Genomic DNA, 12,662 nt, shown 5'->3' with positions numbered 1-12,662 from the left:
TATTTTAAATGGAACCACCGTCACAATTTTTATCAGAAAATATTAAACGTCTCTACGAGCTCGATTTCATTTCAATCAACTTCGTTATTCTAAAATGGAACCAGCCCAACTAAACTTTTTTCTTTTTATTCAAAAATATTAAACGTTCGTCAATTTAATTTTTACAAATGAAATTCCAATTTAATTTTTCTCTCTCTCCCCTCCCCAGAATTCGTTATCATAATAATAATCATCAACGCATTTCGATCGATTCTAAACCAATAACAATTTCAATATCTAAACCAGTGCGTTAATGAGTCCCAAAGCCGTTTAACAATTTGAACAACGTCGCCCTTTCCACGAATGCTGTCTGCTATCGACCAAACGGGTCACTTTATTATTCCATTATACGGTCGTTCGTGTGCAAGGGGATGGAAGTGAAATTCGGCCATCGAATTCGTCCACCTCCCTTTCCACCCGCGATTGGCCCGTTTACGTGACCTTTCAACCCTGGACCGGAAAGCTTGGATTCAGCTTCGCCTGATTCCCAGAGGGGATTCGAAGATTCGGATAGATATTGAAAAGTTGGGACCTTTTGTGACGAGTTCGTGATACCGACTACTCCTTTCCACGAATAGATTCGTCTCGATTCGCAAGCGTCAAGCGTCTCCTTCTTTTTCTTCCTCTTCTTCTTCGTGTCAAAAAGGGTATCGACAAGTTTCTGCTCATATTCGAATGTATACAGATTTTCGATCGATCGTGGACGAACGTGATTCGATTCTTTTGGGATGTTTTATAGGTGATTATTAGTAGTAGAAATGGTGGAATTCTGATTAATATTTCTTGGGGAGGCGATTGGGAGTAGGTCGGGCTGGAATAGTCGACGGATGTATTTGGAGGGTACAGATTTATCGATGAGGGGAGAGCTCACTTGGGTTGAATCACTTTTGCATTTCACGATGAATATTTCAGACCGACCCCTGACATTTTAAAGTAAGTAAGGTGAAATTATTTTATACTCGTATTTTTGCTCGAAAAATTGGGACATTTAATTGGCTGAATTTAACGGCAGCCGTTAAATGCCGTTTGAAGAGTTTCGAAGGAATTGATACAATCGATATTTTTTTTATCGTTTGAACTTTCAATTTAAATGTGTTAATCGATTTGTTGAAAGTTTGAAAAATAAAAATATTCTAGAATTAAGAAAAATTCAAATTCATCCAGGAGTAAATTGAAAGAAATAATAAAGTTTTAATTATAAGTGGTATTTTGAAAAAATTTTTGAGTAAAATTCTTACATATTATTGTTAGATTATAAATGTTACATATTGGATAAAATATAAATAGATATATAATAACAATAAAAGGATAAAATCCTGTAATAAAACAGCTAATTCAGCATTCATAAAAGAAATGCATAATAATAACTTAGAGAATGGAGATATGCCACTTGAATTGTATTATAAATATAACTTAGAATGTAGAAACGACCTTCGTCATCTACTCAAGATAAATGATAAATGATAAATGATCGATTTATGATGAGAAAAAAAAATATATATGATAAATAAATGTACACAATAAAATTAATATCTTACAAATACATACGTAATATTTACATATGCAGACAATTTGCATACGTACGCTTTCTTCGCGTTAATTAATTATTTGAATTGCATATAAATCCACGATACAATTATAATTATATCATTATACGCATAACAAAATTCAAAATTCGAAATTCATAATTTTATGAAACATTTGCACATTCTCCTAATTGTTGTAAATTAATCAATTTCAATTTCGTAATTTTCTCGTAATCATGCTCTTTGATTACGTCCTATTAACTTGCAGAATTAATATCGTATTTCTAAATTAATTAATTAATCGTTCGATGATTCGATTCAAAATTTTCTCACTTGTTTGTTGTTTTTTTCTTGTACATGGGATGTTATAATTAGACGAAACAATTAACTTCATTAATATTAACCACGGCTGCGGTAAAACGTACATATGCGCAAATGCAGTTTTCCCTCGTCGAAACATACGTACGAACACGCGAATAGAGAATTAAACGCGAATGGTTCGTTGCTCACTTTGGTAACCCTGCACGAGTACACGTGGCTGATATCGCATACTGCCGCCCGATAATCGTATGCATCTCATTGTCCGTGCTCAGAACGTACCGTTAAGCGTTTGAAGGATAAAATAAAGTTTAATTAATTCGATAGTCTTGTAGGCAAGTTTCCATAATACGTGATCCATGATCGTTGATCTGATTTAAGCAGATTGGTAATGAGAATAGAATAGGGATGCTTGTCATCTATGGCCATTTTTTCTGAAAGCCTCATCAAAATTTATTACGCGTTAAATCATTTAATTAGTACCCTTTTAAGAATGTGAAATAGAATAAATGCTTACCTTTAATTTTTATAACATGCGCATTTTCCATTTTTCAAATGGAGATTTTTAATCCCTCTTCCGAGAGATACTTTATCTCTTCGATTAAAATACTGTTTTAAATATTACGTGATTTCCATTTTCAAAAAATGCCTTGCTTCGTTCAAAGGCATTTAACAATAGGCAGGCATAAATCCATTAATATTGGATCGAAAGAATATATAATGGACACGATATATTAATACCAGTTATTTTCTATCTCCCCTCTCTGTATAATCGGATATCCGTAATACTGAAAAAGAATACTTTTTTCACAATTTATCATTTAACATTATTATTATTAAACATTATCGTATTAAACATTATTTATTTATCAAAATTGCATATTCTCTGTTCAATTCTTCCCTATAAACTGCACGATAATCCAATCATTTTAATCTGCATAAAAATTTTATAATAGATAATTACTCGCAATTAATACTAATCTATCTGTCTTGCACCTTTCCAATTTCTTCTCCGTCCACTTTCGTCGATCAATCGACTTTGATCGAACAAGAAAAAATATCTTCGCTTTGTCTCCACTTCCCGCATCCTCTCGTCCATTACTTCCCCTCCCTTTCCCCGGGAGAAACCCAACCGCGTATTTTCCACGACAATAATGTCAAACTCGATATATACGTATCGGTTATCATACTTGACATTTCGAGATCCGTCGCGTGCTCGTCGAGGACCACCGTTACAGGTCCTTGAAGAGAAAATCCGTTACAGCTCGCATGTAACGGTGGCTCGATCTCAAATGGAACAATTCCACTTGTCAATTATCGTACTTGACAGTGAATCGATTATACAATTGCCATCGCGTTGCCACGCATTGTTAGACAAGCCGGTTTCCTCCGAAGGATTTTTCGAACGCGTGGGCGATGGTGCACAGGTGCCAGCTTCGTCTTCCCGCACTTGGGCTCTACCATCAGCATGAGAGATGTGCGTTGAAATATTCATGATTCGAGAATTGTCTCTAAACGCGTCCTGAATCGAACGCTTGCGAAATTATTCGTACGTGGCTTTTTTCGCGCGGGAGGAATCGGATGCTTTCAATTTCGAGATTTGTTGCGAATTTTAAAGGGGGTTGTGTAAGGATATTTTCCTTTTTTTTCACAAATAGTTTTGTTTCTCTTTGAATTTTATCGTGCAATTTGCAATTAATACAAGTCACAAACGATATAGCATCGTCTTTAAGTTCTTCGATGGAATGGCAAGAATTTGCCATTTATCTTGAAGGAAAGAGGAAATTATTCGGAATATTTTAAATCATCCTCAAAGAGGAACAATTTGTTTCCAAAATGGAAAATTAAGCACAGGTACAAATATTACAGATATAATATTATTTATTTCATATAATTAATAAAATAATAATTTTCCTTTTTACACCTTTACAACTGCGTACGTTTGTGTCAGTGTCGTAATAATAATTTAAAATAATCTGAAATAATCTCTCTGCATGGTCTTGAGTGGGAAAGACGAGAGATTACAGATACGAGCTATTGATTCTATTATTCGTCAATGATGAGCTCCAGCGAGTACAGATGCAAGTCCTGAAAATTCATTTATTTATTTGTTATTTTCAATCGTCTCTTTTATTTGATCTTATATTGTCATTATTCAAAAAATCTTGCCAAGAACGGGTCCAGGTCCAGAGAGAAGAGTGGGCCCAGCCGATGCCCCTTTGAGTACTGTCGGTCCAGCAGAGGGACCGGCAACTAGTGTTGGCCCAGCAGCTGGTCCAGCAACTAGTGTCGCGGCAGCAGCCGGCCCAGCAACGAGCGCTGGGGCGGCAAGGTGTCCAGCAAGAAGAGCAGAGGGCCCTGCGAGAAGCGCCGTTGGGCCAGCGACGAGCGTTGTTCCTGCGTGACTAGCAGCTGTCAGAGCCGCCCATGGGGCGAGAAGTCCGCTTGGGGCGGCTGAGCAAACTGAAGCGATCGCTACGAGGATGGTCTGAACATGAAATTTCAAAAAAATATTGTATTTTTTATCCAATAATTTCAAGCAAATAATGTCTCTCATGTAAAGAAAATCGAATTGGAATCGAAGTAAATTATAAATATATAAATAAAATCGATACTTTTTTCGTTCATATTATGTTAACATTTTAAAATTAAATAAATGATCTTGTAACATGAAAATTATCGCAATAAAAATTGTAAAACGCTTGATGCCATAATCATGAAATTCTGATTCTTTTTTTTTGAAATTATTCTCTAAAAAATACGAGTGAAAAAAGAAAGATACAAATAACCTTACCAAGCACTTCATGATTGTTCGATCCGCTTCTTAACTACTTGTCTATCGCGTTAATTGCGATACTGCTAATCAACCCCGTGATATCGGCTTTTATACTCGGCTCTGACCCTGAATCTCCCGCTTTCCCGGCCTTTTTCACCCAAGAAACGTCACAGAAACAGGGACTGTTGCCGGATGTACGACCTATCTCTGCACGTAGAAATTCCACGTCGCCTGTTTGCGCGAGTTATTAAACTCGACGTCGAGGAGCACGCCACCACGTAGTCTCTTCGATGTTTTCCGCGAGAACAATTGCACTCCTCCTCCTGTGGAATGCCATAAGTTTACGAAATTTAAATGAATCGACGATCAAAATCATTTGAACTTGTTCCTCCGATTTCGTATCTAGAGAAAGCATACTTTGAAAATGTATGATTGCTGTGATGATTCTGGTTAAAATGATGTGTCGTGTTGATTACTCGTGACACGTGTAATCGGGAACATGTGGGACATGTGGAGTGTCTCCCTTTTCGATTTCGCGGAGGAATGCAACTGGTGAACGTTTCGCCCATTTTACGGAGAAACGCGAAAGCTTTGCGAACTAATCCGCTTTCAGAGCCGAATTCTCCATGTACCAAGTATTAAGTACATAATTCCAAAGCTTCGAAACCTCAAGTAACTCTAACTCCAACGCGGACAGCGTCGGGGAAGAAAGCGTTTGATTAACAATGCAAGTGGTGGAGAATGGTGGTGCTCTGCTTGGCTACTCGAATTCGATAGAATGGAAGGAATTTTTGGAAGGAATTGGACTTTTAGTGTGAAACTTTCTTCTCTTGTACCTTTCAGATGTTTTTTAAATATTATTTAATGTTACTTAAAATTCGTAAAACACGAATCGATCGAAACTATAAAATTATAAAGGGAGTATATAGAAGTATTCGTAGAATTATATATATATAATTATATATATTGTTTTCAAAAACCGTAATTATAAAACAAGGTTTTGTGTAAATAATTTACATCATCTTCGATCAAAATTTAAACGTTCAAACAATAAAATACAAATTTCTCTCCGCTAATTGAAAATCGTTTCACCATTCACCATCCGCCGTATTAATTTGCCAAATTAATTATCATCGATTTACTAAACGTTTCGTAATTGTTTCATTCGTTTCAAAACCAATCGAATATAATTGTAATACTTGTTGCAGCTCGTGGACATTGCATACCTTTGAAATGGTAATACGCTGGTGACCGTTAATAATTCCATCCGATCTCTCGCCTGGCATACCGGGGATCGCAAAGAGGACGCGTCTTCGAATTTCCTGCGGCCCGAATGTGCCTGAAAACGAGGATTAAAGCGAGAATTTTGCGAGACCGAGCCGCTCTCGGATATCAATGAGGGCCGATGAAGAGAATGCCCGGATGATTGGATCGGCGTTGAAGCAATTTCCTATAATTACCGGGCAAAGGTATCGGTGCGATGGCACAATGGGCCTCGAAATGGAGGCTGACCACGCCACGGTATGGGCCATGATATTCCATAGCTCGAACAATGTTCCACGATCGTTGTCACTTTAATCGGGGAAACTTGCACTCTGATACCGCTGCCTTTACTTTGATCCTTTGAGCGTGAAATTATTGGAGAGAATCCCTGACGCGAAGAGTTTTTCATAAAATTGGAGATTCCTGATATTTTGGAGATAGTTTGCTCTTAGAAGCGAATTGTACAGGAATAAGAATCATTATAATTGATATAAGATTTCTTCCATTCATCATCGAATTAATTTGAAATGTTTGAATTGAAGATAGTACGTCGTTTTGACATTTTATTATCCTGAAAAGTGAAAAATATCGATGGTTAGTCGATGCCTTTTTAAAAATTACTTATCTACTTCAAATTAATTTTCTCCTGCAATTATATATTAAGTAAGCTTTAACAGAATAAATATTTGGATAAATATTTCTTTTTTATTTTTTTCAGATCATCACGCAATCGTAGGATATCTCTATCGTGATATCGATCAGAACATGCATACGCAAAGATTAATCTTTCATCGTCGATAATGCACACGCGTGATCTCGATATCGCGATTCGATTCGAAATTGATTTTCCAAATATTTTTGTTTACCTTATCGATTGACTTCGCCAATTGTTCGAGTGAACAAAGACAATACCCAAACTTGTTCTCTCGCGCAGCGTTCGTAATTACACCGTTGGAACATTTCCGGCCTCGAAACTTTGAGGAACACCATTGTCCTCATTAAAACATTCGGTCTTTTGTTTCGACCGTACTCGGGGACACGTTAAACCAACTTATTTTACCGCGAATGAATTGAAATTTACGAAACAATAGCATGTTCGTTTGAACGTTCGCGCGTTCGATTATTCCTTTTCTCGAAACAATTATTTTCGCAGAATTTCGTCTTTCGAAATACGAAATATCGAGTAATCTTGACGACAAGAGGGGAAGTGTGTAGCAGACTAACTGACGATCCACGAGGCTCCTCTCCAAAGTGGCATGCGTTTATTATTATATAAAATAGACATATAAACGATACATCGTTATGTACACAGAATACATATAAAAGATAGAGCGATGGAGGTACTAGCGGTATATGACGGAGATCGTGGCGCGGTCGGTTTCAAAATGGGAGGCGTCGGAGGAGATCAGTCGAAGATGCGTATCGTCCAACAAGTGAGCAAGGGATTACCAATGTCCATCAGCGCGAAGGATACTTCCCACACCAGCCGGTCCAGCGGCTATGCTGCCCGACGGTCCAGCGATCAATGCTGGAGCGGTGATAGGGCCGGCGAGGGCTGCTGGAGGTGCTGCGGGTCCAGCCAGAACAGCTCCTAGAACAACAAATTCTCCTCGATAAAATAACGAACAAAATAATCGGTGAAATGTGCGAGTTGTGTCGTGTCCAGGCTCAATTCATCTATCCATTGTGAACATTGTGTGCCTACTATATTCTATATATTTTAAAGATTAAACTTCCTATCTGTGGTTTATCACAACTCGTAGGATTTTACTCACCCCAGGGAAGGGCGTGTGCGGCTGGCCAGTGTGCCGCCGGCCAGGGTGCAGCGTGGCCAGCAACGCTACCGGAAACTAGGGAAGGCCCAGCAACGGCTCCCGTCACGACAGCTCCACCGTCCACGGCTCCGGAGAGGCGAGCGGGTCCAACTGCGGGTCCGGCGAGGGCGGCAGGGCCTGCAACGGGGCCGCTGAGGGCAGCCGGGCCTAGGACAGGGCCGGCCAACGCTGCTCCAGGCGCCAGAAGGCCGGACGGGGCGGCCTCGGCCATCGAGAGGGCCGCGACGAGGAAGACCGCTGCGAAGGTGCGCATGTTTGAGAAGGGCTGTTTGTTCGAAGGGCTTGCTCGCTTCCAAGCTGGTGGAACAGTTTGCCTCGGTGGCTCGGGTGGATGTGCTGTCACTTGGCTGGCTCGATCCCGCTTTTATACGGGCATTGTCTACACACTGCTGGCCGCCCAATGCTCCCGCCAACCCCCCAAGGGCGGGGCACAGGACACGCCGAACATTCTCTGGACGCGTGGCCGGTTTCCTTCTCGCCGGCTTATCAGCGTTATGAGAGTCGGCGGCGACAACGGCCCACCCGTGCCCCCGGAGGTCGCCCGCTCCAATTCAGACCGTTGCATCCGTTTCAGCGATTGCTTTTTTTCATTTCTTTCTTTCTCCGTTTCTTTTTCTGAGATCGCATTGCCCGCGCTCTTGCGTACAACACGGCTACTCCGTCGAGCAGAAAGATCGACACGCAGATAGTTCGCAAGTTTGACTGTTTAATGGGTTGAACGCGGGTAGTCACGGTCTGGGTGGTTTCGAAAAATGCGCAATTGGTTGGTTTCCAAGTTTTTCGGCGTTCGTCGAATGAGATATGTCGCGATCCTCGATTTGGATTTAGACGATTCAACAGCAATCTTTTTAAATTTACGATTCGCGTATAAATATTGAGGCTAAAATATTTTTAGATGTGGAAATTGGATAGGAGAATCCATCGAATAAACATTGGGCAAGGCGATTATTCCCATCGACGGGATGAACGGAGGAACCTGTCAGGGTCGAAGGAACCTGTCGTCGCGACCTTCGCGGTCGAAGAAGAGCCGTTTCATCTTTCATCATCCCACGAACGAAGAGGGAAATCCTGGTAGGAGGCCGTTGTTCGTTTCTGATATCCGCATTGTGCATCCGTTTAGGCGAGGCACTCGGTTGCCCACGCGCCTGGATTGTCGCCTGGAATGACGGTCTCATTGTAGTCGGATACGCGTGTGTTACGGTGGGCACCAGCCTCGCAATGGATCACCGAGCCTCGTGCCACGGATCGTTTCGAATATCATTGTTGGGCGTAGCGCGCACTTTCGAAGGTGGTAAAGGTGACCGGCGACGCGATTGTTCGAATAATTGTTCCCAGGCGGAGGCCAAGTCCTTTAAGGGGGACGGATTTAATTGCGCGCCTGGTCCGAGGGAAGAAGAAAGAAAGAACCATCTTTTTCTCGGAATAATCTCTCCGGTTCTTGAAAAGATTGCTTTTTCTTCTTGAATAATTCAACGGAGCGAAGGAAATCTTTTGTAACTTGTCATTATATTCTATATTATTTTATATTATTATAAAGGGAATCGATCTGGTAAGGATCTCTCGCTTCTTCTTTTTCTTTTTCATTTCTTTACCTTCGAATAAATTTATTCCTCTTCGTTCCATTCGAATTAATCTCTCCGTTATAATATTTTCTTATTTTTGCTTCGAGAATGATGTATGTTAAATTTTGACTCGATTCAAAAGGGAAAGATTGCATCGCGATTGCTTCCATTTACGAGCTTTAAAAAATTGTATGCTGGAAGATTGGTGTTACGCAGGTGTTGGGATCAGATATCGAAGATCACGCGATGTCCAGTCGTTTACGGGGAGAATCGAGAACGGGGACATATTTCTTGGCGTGACAGGTGCATAAAGGAGTGACGGATCAAGAACGACAAGGATATTTGATTTACGGTCACAGGCTAGTTTTACACGCGACTATGCACCTTTTTCCAGTGTGGCTGGATAGAGAATTTAGTGGAAAAATAGCGGAAACAGACCGACAGATGCGTAGCTCTTGTTTTTCGATTGCGTGTCCCTTTTTGTCGCCAGAAATAATGCGCATCGTTGGATACGTGTAACCGGTTTACGATTACAAAGTTCGAAATAGGAGATAGAAGAGGATTATCAAACCATTTTAGAAACGGGATCCCCATTGTCTCAACGCTCGAATAACGTTTGTCCACGATATTGTTTTCCAATTTTCCAGCGTAATTTTCAATTTACAGGCAATTTGGAAATAGGCAAGCGATAACAAAATTTACACGAAAATACTGGGAATAAAAACTATTGGAACATCGATGTTAATCGAAGTTGTATTGACGGTTATGTATTGGCAAACAGATTTTGGATTAAAACTAATTGAAATGTCAGTTTCGATTAAATTGTAAATTAAAATTTAGGTAATAACAATTAATCATTTTGTGTTTTTAATACACACTGATAAGTTGATATTGATTCGAAAATGAATAGAAACGAAAGTGGAACAACGATTTAAGGTAGGAAAGAAAAGAAGAAACAAATGATTAGTATAACTCCAGATCTTTGATATCTTTCTTAATTTCCATCGAATCTTAATCCCTTTCCGAAAAATAAAACTTATTAAAAATATAATTTTACACGTTATATAAAAAGAAAGCCCTTTATCTTATCAAAAGTGCATATCCCTGTATAATTATAAAAGGGAAGTACGTTGCAAGAACGTTGTCTAAGGAAGAAGTTGGGAAACACTGGTAACGCATTGTTATTTCAATATCTGAACGCTGATAGATCATTATTATGTCCCGCATGGGTGTGGTGTCACCAGTTCGATCCAATATTGCATCACCTTATTTACACCTTTGTTGTTACAGGAGAAAACAGGAGCTTTTTCACCCCGTCACGGTCCACCAGGCCGGGGGCCAGCACAGCCCCGCCCTTACCCCCGATAAGTTCACCGACCCACGTGCTCCCGTGTGTCGCCTATAAAAGCTCACTTACCATCAACTTGCACGCCAATGTTCCTCCGTGATGGCCGATGGAAAGTCGCTGCTCGGAATCTCGTTGGCCTCACTCGTTCAAAGGGGGACGTGTCACCATTGTCCACCTATCTCTACCGGATAGAGAAGTCGAGAAATGCCGAGGGCGTGATCGATGGATCGTCGAGATTCTCAAAAAATTGGCCTCCCTATTCCCCGAGGAGACTGCTGCGTTACTGGGCCAACCGAAATGGACGAGCCTCGATCCTTCGTTCCAACGCAATAGCGTCGACACCCGCCCGCCATCCACTTCGTCCAACTTTCGGGTAAGTCAAGTTCGCTAGAGGCAAGCGAGAAATCGTTTGTTAAATTCGGGGGAAATATAAATGGGATTTCCAACGTTTCAAGAACTCGAATCGCGACTTCCCCAACTTTTGTCGAATTGGGGAGCGTTGTTACGAATATTTACGAGCTGACGTTTGACTGAGTTTTCGATAAAATTGAAAATCCCAAGATTTTCCAAAATCTTATTGTATAACATTCGAGAATACGACTCGATCCAATATTATCTGGAATTTTCCAAGTTTTTCTCCCCCACAATTCTCTAATATTTATCATGCACAACTTTGAAACGAGTTGTCGGAGAAATCCGAGAATGTCTCTTCCTTCTTTGTCCCCCCCTCTTCCCTCATTCGTTTGAAACGAAAGAATTAGACTGTGACGCGTACAAAACGGCCGCGTTTCTCAATTTCCACGACGGTGGTGCATCGGTCGAGCGGATCGGGGTGTGAATAACGATCGAGGCAAGAGAGAGAGAGAGAGAGAGCACGCGGTATGCGCGCAAGATTTATCCTCCCGTTCCTGGACCGATTTTCTGACCTACGAACGCGGCGTTACGTTACCAAAACCTTATAAATAATCTTCGTTGAAAAATAACCGGTTATTTTCCCCCCCTCGGCCAACGATCCACCGCGAGATCGTGTCTCGAGCTCGATGTTTAAACAAGGATCTACGATCACGTCGTGATTCCTGTGTGTCTACGCGTCGTTCATACAGAGACGTCGATTTCTTTCTTCCTTTCTTTTTTTTTTCTCTAAACATTGGTTCTCCCTCTCCTTGGCCACTTGGTATGATTTTTGTATTCCATAGGCGATTCAATGGATGTGAGAGGCGGGTGGATGTGGGAGGAGCAGCGCGTCGAAGGATTCATCGATCGGCCTTCCTCGATCTCCGCCAACCCATTATAAACAGACAACCGTATCTACCTCGTTATCGGCCACACCTTCTTTCTCTCGTCCCTTGACACCTCGCGAAAACAATCCGGATCTCTCGTTAAGGTTCGGTTGCCTCATAGCATGGATCATAGATATGGCCGGCTTGTAATTCGTGACAGGATATATGATTTATCGTGATCTGTGACGAGAGTAAGAGAAAGAGAGAGTGGAATTGGGAAAGATTTTGAAGTTTTTTTTAATTTTATTTATAATCACGTTATGGATTAAAAATTATAGTGTAAAGTGAAATTTTCTATTCATTCAGTGTTTAAGTAATAATGTATATTTTATCATATAGAGAGGATCGTTGTATGTATCAAGTTTTTTGTAATAAATGATTCTTTGATCACCGAAGGGGAGAAGATTTTTATATTGTTAGACCGTCCATTATAGCGAAAATGCTCGTTAGTATCCACAAAACTTTTCTGATCGAACTAATATAAAAATAAGAAGGGGAAAGAGGAAGGGAGAAAATCTATTCTTAGATTTATCATGGCATTAATGTCCGTTTTCATGTTCGGTGTTCAATTTCTCTCCTCCATAAAACCCCATCGTTATTTTTTTAGATTCAATTCTCGTTGAAAATCTTCTTAGATATCCGACCAGAATTATTTATGAGACGTAATGCTTCATTGCGGGATTTGATTCTACAAAATGTAGAAAGAAATTGGGGA

At 40.4% G+C, this 12,662-nt stretch overlaps 2 protein-coding genes and 1 long non-coding RNA gene across 5 annotated transcripts; 1 reads left to right on the top strand and 2 right to left on the bottom strand.

Annotated features, from left to right (window-relative positions):
• Positions 1-3,746: 3,746 nt before the first annotated feature.
• Positions 3,747-4,834, bottom strand: LOC107993589 (uncharacterized). Its single transcript, XM_017050095.3, has 3 exons — positions 4,678-4,834; positions 4,053-4,371; positions 3,747-3,971 (listed from the first exon to the last, which is right to left on the bottom strand). The coding sequence occupies exons 1-3, from the start codon at positions 4,687-4,689 to the stop codon at positions 3,937-3,939; spliced, it is 366 nt and encodes a 121-aa protein (XP_016905584.1). The 5' UTR covers positions 4,690-4,834; the 3' UTR covers positions 3,747-3,936.
• Positions 4,835-4,925: 91 nt separating this feature from the next.
• Positions 4,926-12,342, top strand: LOC107993591 (uncharacterized). 3 transcript variants are annotated; one of them, XR_009829469.1, is made up of 4 exons: positions 4,926-5,211; positions 5,868-6,516; positions 6,641-11,040; positions 11,864-12,342. It is a non-coding gene; the product is annotated as an uncharacterized LOC107993591 (long non-coding RNA). The 3 variants fall into 3 exon arrangements; XR_001765118.3 differs by having other exon boundaries at positions 4,926-5,301; XR_009829468.1 differs by having other exon boundaries at positions 4,926-6,516.
• Positions 7,163-8,010, bottom strand: LOC107993588 (tetra-peptide repeat homeobox protein 1-like). The gene is made up of 2 exons (XM_017050094.3): positions 7,698-8,010; positions 7,163-7,513 (listed from the first exon to the last, which is right to left on the bottom strand). Exons 1-2 carry the CDS (start codon positions 8,008-8,010, stop codon positions 7,368-7,370), a joined length of 459 nt encoding a protein of 152 aa, XP_016905583.2. The 3' UTR covers positions 7,163-7,367.
• Positions 12,343-12,662: the final 320 nt, after the last annotated feature.

This window comes from Apis cerana, linkage group LG4 (genome assembly GCF_029169275.1).
Source record: "Apis cerana isolate GH-2021 linkage group LG4, AcerK_1.0, whole genome shotgun sequence".
In the NCBI taxonomy this organism is placed as follows: Eukaryota; Metazoa; Arthropoda; class Insecta; order Hymenoptera; family Apidae; genus Apis; species Apis cerana.
This window is presented reverse-complemented; position numbering and strand designations above follow the sequence as displayed.

What these genes read in the sequence shown, in the direction of transcription:
- LOC107993589 (XM_017050095.3), bottom strand. An exon ending in TGGACCTGGACCCGTTCTTG is followed by an intron (nt 3,972 to 4,052) that starts GCAAGATTTTTT and finishes ATGAATTTTCAG; the next exon opens with GACTTGCATCTGTACTCGCT.
- LOC107993588 (XM_017050094.3), bottom strand. Translation starts at nt 8,010, where the DNA reads ATGCGCACCTTCGCAGCGGTCTTCCTCGTCGCGGCCCTCTCGATGGCC. An exon ending in CGCACACGCCCTTCCCTGGG is followed by an intron (nt 7,514 to 7,697) that starts GTGAGTAAAATC and finishes TTGTTGTTCTAG; the next exon opens with GAGCTGTTCTGGCTGGACCC.